Here is a 17,750-nt window from a genome sequence, read left to right on the forward strand (position 1 = left end):
AATGCAATGAGGAGTAACTTGCCTTGCTCAAAGGCACAACACCGTGTTAGAGTCTCAGACTCGCGCGCCATGGCATCCTCTGATAGCGAGTCTGTTACTCTGGACATACCGGGTCTCCAACTCACCATCGTCTGATATAGTGAGTCCGGTACCATAACCCACGGTGCCTCTTTTCCCTTCACGTACGTCTTCCGGAGCAGCTAGAGCTCAATTACAAGTGTCCCAAAATAGATATGACGTACATGTGTTTCATTCAATTTAGGCGGAAAATTGCGCATGCAACCAAAACGATACCACTTTCGAGCCTCTATGCCGGAAATTTATTTTGAGCATGCAATATTTATTTTCAAAACACACAATCGAATGACAACATTATTGAAAATAACATAAATTACTTCAGATACAAAATATTATATTTTATAAAAAATCAAGTAATTTCAGAGTTACATTAATGTATTACGGTAGAAAGTCGCATAAAGAATTTACAAAAGGTTGTGAATTCTTTCGTAAATTTTCATTACATCAGGTCTAGTACTCATTGTCTTTGCTATATTGTAACGTATAGTAAATTCTTTTTGAAGTAAAATTCCAATTGGAATATTTGTTTCTGATATCCAGTATTTATGTATGCACCATTTTACTAATAAAATTAGAAGTTGCATAACCGTGTTACAATGTCTGGGGGCGACCATGTTTTCAACGGGGTCACCAAAAATTTCCATTGATGGTGTGATTGATTTTCACCCTTTCTCCAATAAATCTACAAATTACATTTTCAATCTTTTCCCAACATTTTTCAGCAATGTTACAATTTAAAAATCTCTGTTCTAAAGAGGCAACTTGATGACAAAGAGGACAATACATAGAGTCTTTCATTTTCCAAAAATAATATTTATTGCACGGCACGTAGAAGAATTTTCCATTGAAATTCTCTCAGTTTCGTCTCCTTGGTTGCACTGTAAACTTGTTTCCAGATGCTATGACTGTTACTGCTTCTGTCTGTGTCATTTAAATTGTTACCCCATTTTTGAAGACTTCTTGAGGTTTTACATAAGTGTTGCTGAATAAGATTCAAATAAAGTGTCTTGCCTTTTAAATTATGAAGAGTAATTTTTGACTTGCAAGTGACTACAGCATAGTCATATTCAATCATCTGTATTGCATAAAAGCATCTATATCTCTCTGACCACCCAAGCTGTAAATAATTAACTGCCCTATTCTTACAATTCTTACAATTAATTTCGTACCATGCATCTATAACATTAACATAAAACTCTGGTAGCAGTGACTTGATGTGATCTGGAACAGCTCTCCACAAAGTAAATTGTTGTAACAAATCTGTTGTCTGATCTAATTGAAAAAGTGACCAGGGCAGAATGTTCCATATGGTTGCATGCAACCAAAACTATACCACTTTCGATACCACTTTCGAGCCTCTATACAGGAAATTTATTTTGAGCAATATTTGTTTTCAAAACACACAATCGAATGACAACATTATTGAAAATAACGCAAATTACTTCAAATACAAAATATTATATTTTATTACTTAAGTTTCGTGCATGCTGTAATCTTCAGATTTATATAAGTGACAGATATAATTACTTTGTACTTAAATTATTTTTTATTATTATAACGCTACACGTGCTTTTAGCATTGAACATATTATATATATATATATATATATATATATATATTAATGGCATTATATATTAAATAAACATATATATATATATATATATATATATATATATATATATATATATATATATATACATATTAATGGCATTATATATTAAATAAACAAATTACTTCAAGAAAGCCTAATGAAATCTATTACTTAAGTTTCATGCATCCGGCAATCCTGCAGGAAGGTGTATATACATTAATATATAAATAAATAAAAAAATATAAACACCTTCCCTAGAAAGATCAGAAAGGTTATAATTAACGGAAAATTCCTCCCGAAGAAACCTCACAATGTCTCGGACAATATCTATAGTTATTGTGATTATAATCTCAGCGTACACACAACAACACGACCCCACCCCCATTTTATCCGAGCTCCGTCTACAGTTGGCTGGAAATTAGACTATGGCGTACTGGTAGTTCGTATCAGACATAGCTCTGAAGGCTAGGTAATTAAATTGTCAAATGTACGAAGACGAAATACCATTTCAACAGAAATTTGAGGGGAAAGAATTTACAACAAACGGGACAAGACCGGACGTTGATGATGGCATGTATGTGTTTACTTAAAAGGATTCGTGAAGTGTCACACAGACCTTTCACATGATTGGTGTGTGGTCACGTGATCACGTGTACAATTGCCTGACGTTCATGGATTGGTCGAGATAAGAAAACATAGTATTGACAGTATCAGCGAGCCAAGCCAGGACGTAACATATTCCTTGGCCAAAAACGGTGAAAATATCGAGTATTCGACCGGCTTTTTACTTCATTTGGCAACGTAACGTATTCTTCCTGTGGGGAACGGGTTTCTAGATTCAAAGGATCAACGTTTCTGGGAGCTCGGACGTCGATTTGGGCCCTGTCAACACCAGAGCTTTACACAACTTCGTCGATCGAAGCAGAGCCGAGCTGAGTGAGTCCAGAGTTCAGCGGTGGTTCGTAGTTTTCTGATTGAGTGTACGAGATCTTTGAGAAGTGATAATGACGACCGTTGCACCTATTCGAGTTAAATCAGAGGTAAGGTTGCGTATTTTGTTCGCAAAATTCTTAGTTAAGCGTTTACAGTTAACGTATTTCGGTGATATCTGAACATTCTGTATCTGGTGTACGTGTATTCGTCTCCGTTCACTGGCACTGTGGTAGTACTGTAGTAGTTTTACAGCTGTATTTTCACCACACCAGTGCATTTATACATTATGTCTTTTTCGCTTCCAAAGTTCGTCTTGCATTTTTATCGGACTTTATTCTTACATAGAATGGATATTTTATTTTAACTGGACGTTGTTTTTCGGTATACGGGAAGGTTCCCGAAGTCCAAATATTGGTATTTGACCCCTAGGTGGGACTGCTTCCCATATCAGAGCCTCTTACGTTGAGTGGTGTACGCATGCGCAGTTGTAGTATGACGTCATTCTCTATCTGCTGACTCATAGTTCTTGCACCAGAAAAGTCCTCACATCGAAGCTTCTAGATTTTCGCCGGTATCGTCATTTCCACTGTTGAAAACTTCGTGTTAGGGGATGATAACAGAGCAGCTGTCGATTGTTAAGTCTTTTTTGTGAATTTCCGCCCTTAAGTTGCCAAACGCAGACCTTTGGCAACATCCAGACGATTTTCAACTTGCGGCACGTTTTTCGTAGCCTTCACGTGCCCGTGGCGGGCCCCCAATCTTCCTGTCCAAACATTACCAAATTACTAATTATACCTCGCGACATTGCTTCGTCGTCTCCGGGAAAGAACACAACCAAACCCAAGACGAGAAGGTTTCGTCGTGTCTGGACACCGTGCTCGCTGTTTTGATCTTCGACTCTGGTCGGCTGCTCGTGCCAGGGTTGGAAATTTGGTGCGATATGTTCGTATCCAGAGGACACTGTTGACAAACAGGCGATTTTTGTCCGGGATTAATTGTGGGAGCCCTTTGTTCGGACTATTGTGAAGCCACGGAGGACACACCATGCAGAAGAAACGGTGGGCAGAAAGTGTCCTACAACTGACAATATTACTGAGTCTTTTCAGGATAGACTGGGACTCATATTTGAGGACAAATTTACGATATTTTCCTGAACTGAATGAGCTAATTTTAGGTCAGAGTTTAGCCTACACCCAAACACAATTCCATAATATTTACAACGAAATAGACGGTTTCAGCATTCATCCGAAGAGTATAAACTCAGATCGCTTCCATGAGTCGGTCTTTCAAGAACTACAGACACTTTACCGCGGCAACTATGGAGCTGCCGATTTGGATATAACGGCATTACTGCTGGATAGGCATGATTCTATTCCGGTGAGAAACTTTAATCTGAATGCGGATCAGAACAACAATGAAGATGAAAACAGCGAAGTCGAGACCAACTCGGAAAATGTTGGCGAAGATGCCTTGACGCAGTTGGATATTCCATGGCCTGGGAGTGAGCTAACGAGAGAGGTAGCAACACGCCTTTATTTTGTGTCTTGCTGGGAAGTGAAACTTCTTAAAATTAATTACTGAAAATCCGTGATTTTTGCTACTTTGGGTCAAATTATGGGAAGCTTAATATCGATTACATTTAGTAGCTCATCCTAGACTGTCAGAATTGAAATTGTATATCATAATTTGAAACATCTAAACCAACGTGGATGGTTTCGCAAAATTTATGGTAGTTTCAACCAACTAGACATAGGTGAGATTTTTTGTTACAGAGACAAGCACGTTTGCCATTGTAAAAGTGCCCTTGAGAATGATTGCATGATCAAACAAAAGAAATTCAGCAAGGAATTGAAACTCCTTTGTGTCCTGTTCGGTGTCTGATTCCTATCTGTTCGTCTGTCTTCTTTGACAAAGCCAGCCTACAGTGATGTCATTCTTGTAATGTTAGAAATGTAATATATATTCCATCAAAATATGCCAGTGATAGCGAAGATAATTTAGCTGTTTTTAGCTGATGACATGAATGAGAGAATCTAGCAAGGGAGGAAGTAGGTGTTTTAAATTGTTGCAAGAGTGACGGACGTTGGACTCTCTTACTGGCAGTTTTTGTACTGGCTGGGTGTTGACTTTGTACTCATTATCACCCCAAACAGAGGGGAGGGCTGCAGTCATAGAACAAGAAGTCGGCCAGTAACCTTTTTCCTGCCAAGTCCATATTTCATCAAGTTAAGAGGCTAAAATTAGTGAAGCATCACATATTCCACATGGTGTATTATAATATAATGTTGAACATTTGAATGATGTCGAAAACATAAATACTGTAAACTTGATTTTGATGGACTAAGCCAAGTGGGTGAAAATATGTATGGTTTTGGTTCAATACTGCTTTTTACTGACTTGACAGATGGGGAAGTGATACTGTCTGGCAGGAAAGGGATTAAGGAAGCCATAAAGAGATTGTCAAAAAGTGACCTTCATTGTCAGAGAACTTTGATGTTTTTTTGTTTAGAAAATATATATGAAATAAGGCAAGCAGTGTTCACCTAAAAGTGCATGACTAGAGGAGGACAAGACTGCAGTTTACTGGGCCCATGCTAAGACAGAGAACTTCTCACTGCTCAAGGCTCTGTCAGACTCCAATTTCTGCTGTCCAATAAGAAATTTTCATTTCCTTTTATCAAAGCATTGTGGGATTGTGTGACAGGGGATCTTGTTGAACAATTGTGTAAGGTCAAGACCCCTGAAAGTATCACAAATTCAAGTTCATATTGTGTTGGTGCGTGTCAGAATATTTAGACAGAAAATTATGATTTAGAACTCTGCAGTAAATTGAAAACAAAAACATAATTTAACATGGATGAGGTCGTATGAAAGGAGTTTATAGAAGTTTTTGACTGATTTACAACAAAACCAAGCGTACGTAAATTATAAGAATAGTCTAAAATTGGATGAATTAAAATTTTGTCTGATGTGCATTTTTAATGTGATAAACGATTGTCTGTAACAGTGGCCCATGGTATGGTTGAAGTTTAACCTTTTCATTTTCCATTATTACAGCTAAATTTCCGCAGCTAAGTATTCAGTGTGCTCTCAGTATGTTCATAAGTTTGAATTCTGCAAATATGTTTGCACAGGTGAATGAAAAAAAATCTTGAGCTTTTCATAAAGGCCACTTGTTACGTGAAAATTGACTATTGGCGAAGGAAAAGCAATTAGAAATACGCAGGAAGGGTGATTCCGAGGTTTATGGTTTGAGTAATCCAGTCTTCGGATATTTTCCTGGGAAGGTATGTGGTGTCAAGAGGTCACTGACACCTGACAGAGTTGGATTTGTAGTCACATGTTCCTGACATGTGCCGTGTCTGAAGGTCTGTTTGTTGATCACATGACCCAGCAGACCTTTGCACACTGTGTAGCTGTTTAGTCATGCATAATAGATTAGATAATTGAAAGCTTGTGTCACCTTCAAGTTTGTCCTTAGTATTGCTCAGCCAGAGTCTGATACAAAATTGTAATGAAATCTATTAGACTTTTTAATCATCTATATTTTAAAATAAATATCAATTGCTGTGAAAGTTAGTGGATAATATTTCACATTCAGTTTCTATGCATATGAAAAATTGTTCAGAAATTCGTCTTTGGAAACCCAGCACAAGTGTGTTAAACTGCCCTAGGCTCTTGAGTTAAAGTATGATTTGTGGTCGTGTAAAATTAAAAAACTATCTGCTCTTTGCCAAAAATCGTATTGCTATCTGAATCACTTACAGGGCATGTAAAAATGTTTAGCCATCTACAGATAAAAATAGTACTTGTAGATAATTGAATGATCAACAAGTGTCAGTTCGGATTTGTGAAGACATTGATGTAGTTCAAGTGAGAGACTGAAATGATACAATGGACTCCACACAATGAGATATGTAAATTATTAAACTGTTAGTACATAACAACAGTGCATGGCGATGGGTGTGTGCGCATGGGAACAACAGGCAGCTTTGTATAACAGACACTCCTAAATTAGACGCCAATTTGCATCTCCCTGGTACAGGCAACCTTATTTGTCCAACTTTGTGTCAATACCCTCGCTTTTTTTGATGTAACTACACGTGCAAATGAACAATTGCATAAGGTGTACAGTTGCATAAGGTGTACTTGGTACCGCCGTAGTGGAAGTCAGGCCACTTCCATGGTATTTCTCAGAAAGTAGTGCATTTATAGAGCTGTTATTGTGCTCTGGAAGTGAATGAGAATTGGCATTGTTCAAAACAATCGACAGTATACATAACATGTCTGAGCATGGCATATCATAATTGTCAGGTCAGTATTTTGTGAGAGCAAGTTGAACGGGTCTGACTTCTTAGACTGCAGCGGCAATGTGAAATCCTAAACTCAGTTGATTTGTGAATGCCTATAATCTTATAGTCTGCAGCACTTATACTCAAAGGCAGAACTCAGTCATGATGACATCCCAGGGCTGTCCCATTCACAGCCATGGCTTTCAACCCCACAAAACAAGTATTGCTGTAAAACCCTTTCACCACCATGGTTTGTCCCAAATCCATTGTTTTCTATGGTAAAGTTGGACCTGTACACAGGGAACTGGGGGTGAAAGGGTTAAACCCCACAAAACAAGTATTGCTGTTTAAGTTTGATCTTTGTGCATCGAGACGAAACTTTTTTTTCAATCACAGCTTAGAGGCTCTGAAAGTGTTTAAAAAAAAGTAATTCAAATTATTTCTCAATGAAAAGAGATCTTGCCCTGTGTGTCTCCAAGCCACCAAGGTGTGATAAATCCGTATATGAAGTGCTAAGAAGTCATAAGACTTGGAACACTCGGGGGAAGCCGTACAAAAGTTGTCTGCCATTGAAACACGAGTGAATGAAAAGTGTTTGTAATTAGAAAGGAGAGATTCATGTGCAAGTCAAGTCAGGTTTGGTAAGGGCAGTAAACCAGTAAATACCGCCATGGTAACCTTTTAGTTGCAGGGCAGTTATGCCTGGCCACAGTGAAAGTGTTACCATTGTTTCAAGATCCTGGAAACTTCCACCTTTAAGTAAAGCTCAGCATCATTATTGGACATCAAGCAGGACACATGTGTGGACATGTGAATGAATAGAAAATGTATACAGCTAGCTGCTGGTATTGCATGCAGATCTCTACCAGCAGAAGTAGTAGCCATTATCAACCTATATGGTCTTAATGTATGCATCGCTGCATATATAACTCTCTACCATTGGTAAACAAGTTCATTTTGAAAGCATGCATGAATCGTCATCAGCCCAACACAGTACCTCCGTACATGCACAGACCGAGACCGATCAAATATGGATTATGCTACCTACAGGTGATATAGCTTTGCTGGATGGACCAGCTGATATGAAATAGAAGTGAAAATGTTAATACTTTATGTAGACTTTATGTACAAAATGATTTCTTAATGTGTATAGTTGAGTTGCATACCATTGTATAGCATCCACTGATGTGTGACCATGTTACCAATGGTAAAACAAGGATATCCGGTGTATAACGTGTGGTGGTTTCTGATTTTTGAGAGGCGTCTTCATTTTCTGACTCCTTTGATCTCTTGCAGGACATGGATTTGATTGACGTCTTGTGGAAACAGGACATCGACATGGGTGTCTGCCGGGAGATCTATGACGGATCGTACCGGCAAAAAGAACTGGAGAAGGAGAAGCAGCTGGAGTTGGAAAGACAGAAGGAAGTGGAGAAGGTGGATGAATGGGCGGGAATAGAGTATAGAGTGGACAGTGAGACTGGAGAGTATATTCCGTTGACACCGCAGCCTGCATCACTAACCAGTGCTGCTTCTGAGAGTGGCAGAAACACAGCGCTTGATGTTGATATGATAGACTATAACTTAGATGAGTGCATACAGATGTTACGTGAGCATGCACGTCAGCAGAACAACGTCAATGACATGGCCACTTTGGATGAAGAGGGTATGTCCGTTGACGGCGACAGTTCCAGCTCGTCGCTTCCTTCGCCCGACTTTGAGCAGCAGTGGCAGGATTTGGCGAGTTTGCCCGAGCTTCAGCAGTTTGATCTGGCGGCAATCATGAGCCAGTCGGTGAACAACAGCTTCGCTGCCGGCGGGACTCAGCCGTCAAATGACACGTACGCCGTGAACGCCACCACAAACGGCAACGTCAACCTGCAGAACGCCACCATTCCCTCCGAAAACATCACAAATTTACTGCAGAGTAGCTCGATTCTCTCGCCCACGTCAACATTCGAAAACCTTCGCATCAGCTCGCCGGGGATGGAGAACAACACCGCCGTGGCCAACTTTTCCATGGATTTCCCCGAGAGCAATAACAACATGAATGTCAGTTTTGGTGGCAACGCCAACAACAACGCGACAGACTCGTTGCTGTCATCGTTGGTCAGCGATGCGGTGCTTGAAGAGATTGGTATGATGGGTTTATCAATGGATGAGGGCTTGGCCACACTAACAAACCTTGATGTAGCGGAGGCTGCTGGTGATAGTCCACCGTCTGAAGACAGAGACTCAGCGGTATCAGTTAACAGTGGAAGTGTCAGCGGTAAGTCTAGTCTTATTCTCAAACTCTGTAGATGGTAAAAGAGCCACTGCATGTATTTAACTCTTTGAGTGCTGTAACCTTCCCCGCCAAAATTTGAGTTCCATATTTTACCGATTTTTATGAATTTTTGTGTAATTTTTTTGGTAATTTTGAACAAAATGGACATCCCATGTCATCGGCTGCAAAATTGATTGGGGAATGTATTTAGAGGTGACAAACATCGACCTTAGCGCTCAAAGGGTTACAGGTAGAATGTGACTTGTGGACAGATATTCGAACTCTGAAATTTTTACAACTTTTTTGGTCTACCACTTGTGTGTGCTTACTTAGAATCTCCCTTGATAATTAAGATTTTTACAGTCTTTCTTTTGTAAAGATCAAAATTTTTATTTTCGTGATGGCCATCATGAATTTTGAATATGAGTAAATTGATGGCAGTTTGTAAAAAAAAACCCAGCATTTGCTCTGTGACCCCAAATTTTTATTCTTGATTTGAAGGAGAATGGCAAGTTTTAAATCTTTTCAGTTTCCTGACATGTACTACCCAGAAAAAGTTTTCTATGCCATCATGATTGATTCATCATCTATAAATATATATATAACATACATTTATTGGTACCCTGTTGGAAACTTTTTTGAATGCAGAGCTTATGTCACCCAAGGCACTTCTACTTCCTGGAAAAAGTGATTCACAAATTTTTTTTGAATTCACTAGTTTTAGAATTTCAGGAATCGGTAGGATGTCCTTGGCCTGTTAATTGTTAGCTATGTATAGAACCAGCAATAGTTGTTAACCCTTGCATCATTCATTCTAGCCGGCTAGAATTTCACCAATGGGTAGAAATATGGTGTTTGTAGTGAATAGGGAGACTTAAAGTTTTAGATTTGACATCATTCTGATATGTTAAAAAAGGTCTTTATTGAAATAAAGTGTGCATAAGAATAGAAAAACTGCAGCTGATTTTGCATGTTGGTCCTTACATTGAGCGATACAGGAATTGTTATCCAGGGTGCAATCCATAATTTCTACTGTAGAGCCGACCACATAGATTGCTACTAGAGATAGCTAGTACTACAACTGGTCTCTCCTCCAGATCTGTGAAAAGCCATAGAATGTAGGCTGTGTTATTAACCTTTGATGTGTTTGACAGTTCATTTATTTCTTCTACAGGGAGTATAAGTGATTTGAATGAGACTATGTCGTTATCGTCCTTGCATCGTGACAGCAGTGAGGATGACGGCATTGACGGTGATAGTTTGTACGGTGACATAGAGGGCGCCACTGCTGGTGACATAAACATTGACAAGTATTTTTCAAACAGTAAGTTACTGTTTTTCTTTGTAAATTGTTTGTATCAGTTAACTGTATCTTTTGTTGGTCTATTGCAAAATTCAAATTTACCTTAGAATGTATGAATGCAAGACAAATCCACCGACCTATAGAATTTCACTAGTTGAAAGACACATTCTATGGAATTACAAAAGTATCCATAATAGAGATGTGTCATTAAAAGTTATAATGTGTCTGGTCAAGAAATTAACCCTTTGAGTGCCAACGTCAATGTCTGTCGCCTTGTAAAATTTACCCCAGTCAATTTTTTTCAGATTTTTGCCAAAATTTTGATGAAAACCCGTAGCCAATGAACTGTGATGTCTGTTTGGTCCAAAATTATCAAAAATATCACAAAAAAATTCATAAAAATTGGTAAAATGTTGCATTAAAATTTTGGTGGGAAACATTACAGCATTCAAAGTCTGTAGAGTATTACAAACAGCTTCATGTTGAATCCAAGGGACAATCAACACATTTACACTTGTTCAGTAAGTTAGGGGGTTAAGGTATTGACTATTCATACATCTGGGCTCTGTTGCACACTACTGTGAATAAATTAACTCTCTAGCAGATTGAACAAGTGACGTCATGTATAATATGTCCAAGGGACAGTTAACATGGATATATTTGTTCAGTAGGTTAGTGGGTGTATGTACTGACTATTCAGACATGTGTGTTTTGTTTCATACCAGTGCGAATAAAATAACTCCCTAACTGATTGAAAAAGTGACTGTGTATATTGTTTCCAATGAATGAAGTTTTTTAGCTCCTACACTCCAGTTTGTCAATATTGAAGACATTATAGCTTTAAGTTTAATGGACAGTTGAAATGCCATTCAACATGTACCTTTAGGCTTAATAAATCTGTCCAGAATAAACAGGTGTCCAGATCAGAGAGGTATCCATACACTTGTAGCTGGCCGTTTCTGTCACCCTAATTTGGTTCACACTAATTGATTTCAATGATGTACCATCTCTGGCCAAGTTTTGACATCCATGCAGTTTGAAGGATATGAGAAAGAAGGGTTTAGCCAGGATTGTAACTTCTAGCCTCCAGACTACATCTGTCAGGATTGTAACTTCTAGCCTCCAGACTACATCTGTCAGGATTGTAACTTCTAGCCTCCAGACTACATCTGTCAATCTCCATTTGTCTCAGTAGTGTTGGGAGTGGACCCACACACGGCAATGAATGGTGACATATGTAAATAATGGGCAAAAGTTCTAAAATAGATAAAACTACAAAAAAGTATATTATAGAAAAAATAATAACAAGATTGTACATTGGTTTTCTTGTTTTTTAGAAAAACAACCTCTGAAGGATGAAACTCAGTACGAAAAATACCAACGGATGAGTTCTGAACCACCGTCTATGGATCACATCAAACACAACCATACCTACCCACAACCCAGTGATTCAGACGAACAACAGGATGGCAGTAGCCATGGCAGCGGAGACTGGCATCTTGAGTCGTCATCCTCCAAGAAAGACAGGAAAGGTCAGAAGTTCAGCCGGGACGAGAAGAAAGCCAAGTCGCTCGGCATTCCCATCAGCAATGACAAAATAATCGACCTCCCAGTCGACGAGTTCAATGAACTGTTATCCAAATACGAGCTGACCGAACCTCAGCTGGCGCTGATTCGGGATATCCGGAGGCGGGGGAAAAATAAGATTGCAGCGCAGTTCTGCCGTAAGAGAAAACTTGACGCCATCGTGGGCCTTGAAGACGAGGTTGAGAGCATGAGAGCGGAGAAAGACAGATTGCGCCGCGAGCAGAGAATGATTGACAAAGAGACAACCGAGATGAAGGACAGATTCCAAATTTTGTACAGAGAGGTTTTTGAGAGCTTGCGGGATGAATCCGGCGAGCCGTATGATCCTCAGGAATATTCCTTACAGCAGTCGACTGACGGGAATGTATTTCTGGTGCCCAACACTGCCATCGCTGCCGCCACAGCTAAGAACTGTAATGACCATAAACACAAAAGTAAAAACAGCAGAAAAAAGGGAAATTCTAAATGAACGAAGCTTTGCGTGTGTTAGCGTTGAAATCTGTGTTACACAGGGTTACTGAGCCACGAGTATGATTCGGTTGATCAGCCTGCAGTCGTCTTTTCTAATAATGTTCAATTGAGTTAATGAAACTATGAACAGCGTTATCTTTTTAACGTAGTGGACAATATTCAGATATCATGTAAAACGCATTTCAGTCAAGCCTCTATAAAAGATAAGGAGAACATTGAGTCGCTCTCAACCAATGTAGCCACGGTATGTTACTAGTGCGTAGACTAAGACAAAGTTTTTTGAATGTTTCCTGTTTTGATTTTATCATCAAAGTTTTGCAACTAACAGTGATAGTCTGAGGTGAAACGGTAGTGTCATGGTTTACATTGTATTTAAACAGGAGCAAACGAAGAATCAATTTTCCTAGAGTTCTGAAGTTCATACCTAGTGTATGCAATCGTTTTAAACAGATACCTTTACAAGACCAAAAAAATAATTCCAAAAAAAAAAACTTTCTGGAGTGCCCTCTCGTGAATTGAAGTTTTTCCTGTGTGTGAGGCCCGTGCAAATGTATAAGAACAAAAGGGAATTTGAATGAATTATGTAAATATACCTGGAGAAAAATATTTTTGTTCCGGATTGCCAAGTTCATGGTAAGAACTAGAATTGAGGACTCCATCTTGTATATACTTTTGTACAAAGAAATAATATTGTCATAAAAAAAAGATTGTCTTTTTCAAGTGTCTGCAAGTATTTTTTTGTCAGTATGAAGATTTCTTAGGTCGATAGATCATCATTTTACATGTGTAACTTGTCAAAAATACCGATAGGTGGAAGAAATGGGCATGGTTTTATCTTCATGTATTAAACCCTGCATTGTAACTCCTCAAGTGTTTTGAAAACTTTTCGTCAGAATTCTACAAATTATTATTGTTTGTAGTTGAGCATTATTTTTGAGAGTTTTAAGACAGCCTGCACAAAAAATGTGTGTGGTAGACGTAAACTACTAGCATTGAAGTTCAGAAAAGGGTCAAAGTTCAGGGTTCAAAGTTGATCAGAAGTCTCTGTATTCATTGCGTCAAGCCTTAAAAAGTGCATCCAATACCATTGTCATCCTGACATTTGATACAAGCATATACAGTGTTTGTATTTAGTTTTTTTTCTTTGAGAAATAAAAAAGACGTAAAAACAGAAATCTGGTATTCTGTTTTTATTATTATTATTATAGTTCATTTCCGATTGAAATGTCCATATATGGAAAGTAAAAAAGGAAATACATGGAAAATTCACTCAGTCCATGGAATATATCCTTTCGCAGAAAAGTTTACCATTGTAAAAAATATGCAAAAATTACACAAGATATGATTTATTACTCTATTTACATATTTTTGCCAAGAGTTCTGACTTTTTTCAGTGTCTTCTGGCACATTGGCTCTATTCAAGAGTGAAAAGGACGCGGATCGCACTCAGTACTCCTAAGAGATCACATGTTGGCGGTACAAACAAACCCACGTGTACAAACGTGTGTGGAAATACAGTACATATTTCAATTCACACTTGTGCACGTGGGTTTTGTTTGCACCAGGGCCTGTTCAAATTCCAGGTTTTAACCTGCAGTCTCGTGATCAAATTGTCTAGTAATTGTATGATTAGGAAAAGCAAGAGGCAGCATTGATTGCGAATTCCACATATGGCAGAGCAGAATATAAAAGAGATGTATTGATGAGGAAGAAATAAGCGTTCATACAAAGATTATGTTTAATGGCCGATTCAGATCCTGACCGTTATCAAAACAGACAAATGCTGCATGACTGGTTGGCTGGTCGACCCCAAATTGATCAGTTTGGTAAATCCTAACCCCTCTGTACAGAACGCATGTGTAAGACAAGGAGGTCACGTTGCCCTGTGGTTTGTCTGTCCACAGAGATATGGAACCATATCTGATAGACAACAAATAATACTGATTATTTTTCAGGATAAGATTTTTATAACATGTTTTGTAAACTCTATACAGTACATGTGACCTCAACACTAGGCCAGGGTACTAGTAACCTTTCTATACTATAAACACATTACCACCTACTGTACTCTTAAATAATTTCTTACCATTTTTGGCTACCCGGTTTAGAGTGAAACCTTTTCCTGGGGTGCTTTTAACTTAATATTGAGAAGGAGATTGTATCGTTTCGGTCATACATGCATGCGGTGTTTCAGTTCATGGTACAGCTCATTCAGTCATTTCAACTGGAATCTCTTTGGTATGTGAACAAAATTGGAGATTGGGAAACATTGACATGTAACCCTAGTTCCAGAGAAATTTAGCTGCCAAACTTGGGCTATATGAGTTATTCGATCAGGAATAGGACGGGATGGCTAACTGCTCAAGCCAGGGCTGGTCATTCCCCTTAAAGATAACATTAATCTTGCGCCGTCCATAACAGCTTTCAAACAGTTATCTCTAGCGTCTATTTGAAAGCTTATCCCTTTTATCGCGATATACATAATAGTCATATATCTTTCATGTAATATGAGTTATGAAAGTTGATCTATGGTATTTTTTTATGTTCATGTCTTTATAAGCTTAAAGCTTGCAGGTACTGAAGTCAGCTTTGCTTAAATACAGCATTTGTCTGTATTTGATGATATAATACCAGTTCAGCTGAAAGTTGTTTTAATATCAATTTTCATTTCTCAAGAGTGGTGAAGCATTTTAAAGAAACTGTCTGAGACAAAGCAATTCCAGAAGTGATCAATCATTACGAAGGTTATAGCAATCGTAAAACTTGGTTTGGTAGATGGCCAGAACATAATTTCCACTTTGCTGTCTTTGTTGATAGTACCCAGCTGTTGCTGCAAAGGGGCACGTGGTTTAAGATGATGACTTAAGTGCGTACAGTATACAGTCAATGAATGCATCACTGAAAATGAGAAGAACATTTGCATGCCAAATGTATGCTCTATACCTATTAATATTCACATCAAAATAGATAAAATGATATTGTGTCGGTATGACGATGGTTAAAATTATACAGCATTCTGATTGGTCAGGATGTAAAAAATGAAAGTGATATATTCATGATTTGGCAAAGTTGAAACACATGCACGCTCCCAGTCAAAGGAAAATCCTTTTTTTAACGTTTATGCCAGAATTTCAATGTGCTGTTGTAAGATAATAGCAATACCGTAAAGTACCCCAGCAACTGGTATACCACTTGATTTCAACCAGCCCATTCCATAAAGCACTCGCTATCATTTGTGCAAGTATATATTGAACTGGTCCAAAATCTTGCAATATACTGGTGGTTGCGTAAAGCTTATTGCAGATGAACCATATCATTGCTTCAAGCATTAGATGGGGTTGTGGATGGGGGACTTTTTGAAGGATCGAGGTGGCTTAGTGTGTTCCAACACACCAAAATGGTTCATGCCGTGGAAATGAGACGACAGACTATTTAGCTTGTCTGACAGATGAAATGGGAAACCATATGGAATAGAGATCTGACTGGCTAAATCACATCAGAGTAATATTTCTGGAAAAATAAAAAACATCTGTTTCAATTTTTAAAGATGAGTTCACTATATGTATGAATGAGTCATAATTGGAAATGAATTCCTAGAATTTTGAATTATGATGTTCAATATGCTTCTGTTAGGCATAAACCATTTTACCAATTTTCTCTGTTTTGCCTGTTGTTAAGAGAATCACCTTTATCTGTTTATACATTTGAAATTAATTGACTGGATCATTCAGTGTCCTCTCAAAGATGGATTTGTTCCTCAGATTGAGGCCATGAACTTTATATATATATACAGAGAGAGAGAGAGAGAGAGAGAGAGAGAGATACATGATGTATCCTTTAAGTCATTGACCACCAGAGTTTAATTGGTCTGGTCTAAATCCATTGTGATCAATGGTGATTGAGGACCCATTTACAGGGCATTGGGGTAAACAGGTCAAAACGACAACAGGTGTTCAAATTTTATTAATATTTTCATTGTCTTGTTCTTCAACACAAATACATTTTCTTACCCCGCTATCTGAAGTCTGTTCGAATACAGTAAATTAGTTTTGAAAACGCAATGCATTGTCTACAAAATACTAATTCTAGTCAGGATTAAAATTTGTCACCGATAACGTTGCATACAGTCACCTGTATCTAAATATGCCCGTATATGGTCAAAGGGGCGTTCCTTGATATTCAAAAGACCCATATCAGGGCGCTGTTTTTAAAAAGTGGCCACCCGCTTCAAATCTGTGATTGGTTAGATTTTCTCTTTCCATGGTAACAGTGGCAAAATTGGAACAGGTGACAGTGTACCTTTAATAAGATAATTTCCGATAATTACAGGCATTTTGACATGGCTTTGGAAATAGGACAAGAAAGAGTAAAAATATGGGAAAATACGCAAAAGGTTACAGCTGAGAAAGCTTCTTAGTTTTAAGTCTCATTTATGCTGTTGTTATTTTGGAAAGTACATTTGATTTTCACGGCATGTGTCGGTGGATGACAATGTACTGGTATGCGTCAAATTCTAAATTCAAAGATGGGTGGAAATCTCAAAATAATGACTGTGACAGACATACAGGACAAGTTGCTGTTCATCAGAATTACACTTGGAAAAGGAATTTATTCATATATAGATTCTCTCACCTTTGAACAGATGTTGGTCAAATAGCCATACCCGGAATTCGAATCGACCACGGTACAAACAAAGCCATGTGCGCAAACGCGCTTAGACGTACGTGTATTTTCATACGCGTTAGTACACATGTGGGTTTGTTTGTACCGGCATCATGTGATTATTTGGGCGTACTGAGTGTGTAGAACGCATCGCGTCCTTTTTATTCCGGAGTAGAACCATTAAGCACATGGTAAAAGACCAACAGATGGTGGTTAAACTAGAACTGATAGAATGCGACAGCAGACAGTGTAGAGAATTTGGATGATAAGGCTGGATAGTAACAATTTATATGAATTTTACTGGTAGTCCAGAGCCCAACACTGTCAAATGATTCCTAATTATTTTCTGAAGCGGGTATCCAAATTTAGTAATCATTGTATCTTCAGCCTGACAAACTCATGTTCTCGTTCATTCACAAGAGAACGCGTTTTGTATCACTGTAAGAAATCTCTGCCCTCACAACTTTTACCAATAAGGTCTCATTCACAAACAATACAAAGAAGGGCTTCAAGCAATCCAGGTATGAGGGTAGAAATGTTGAATGTTGAACAACAACATTGAGGGTA

The 17,750-nt window shown here is 38.3% G+C and overlaps 1 protein-coding gene across 2 annotated transcripts; it reads left to right on the forward strand.

Annotated features, from left to right (window-relative positions):
* The first annotated feature begins 2,285 nt into the window (after positions 1-2,285).
* LOC139127614 (endoplasmic reticulum membrane sensor NFE2L1-like) lies at positions 2,286-13,696 on the forward strand. Of its 2 annotated transcripts, none has more exons than XM_070693529.1 (4): positions 2,286-2,709; positions 8,191-9,163; positions 10,335-10,484; positions 11,801-13,696. In XM_070693529.1, exons 1-4 carry the CDS (start codon positions 2,674-2,676, stop codon positions 12,517-12,519), a joined length of 1,878 nt encoding a protein of 625 aa, XP_070549630.1. In that variant the 5' UTR covers positions 2,286-2,673; the 3' UTR covers positions 12,520-13,696. The 2 variants fall into 2 exon arrangements, with proteins under 2 accessions (XP_070549630.1, XP_070549629.1); XM_070693528.1 differs by lacking the exon at positions 2,286-2,709 and adding an exon at positions 3,100-4,120.
* Positions 13,697-17,750: the final 4,054 nt, after the last annotated feature.

This window comes from Ptychodera flava, unplaced genomic scaffold (genome assembly GCF_041260155.1).
Source record: "Ptychodera flava strain L36383 unplaced genomic scaffold, AS_Pfla_20210202 Scaffold_33__1_contigs__length_2856901_pilon, whole genome shotgun sequence".
Lineage (NCBI taxonomy): Eukaryota > Metazoa > Hemichordata > Enteropneusta > Ptychoderidae > Ptychodera > Ptychodera flava.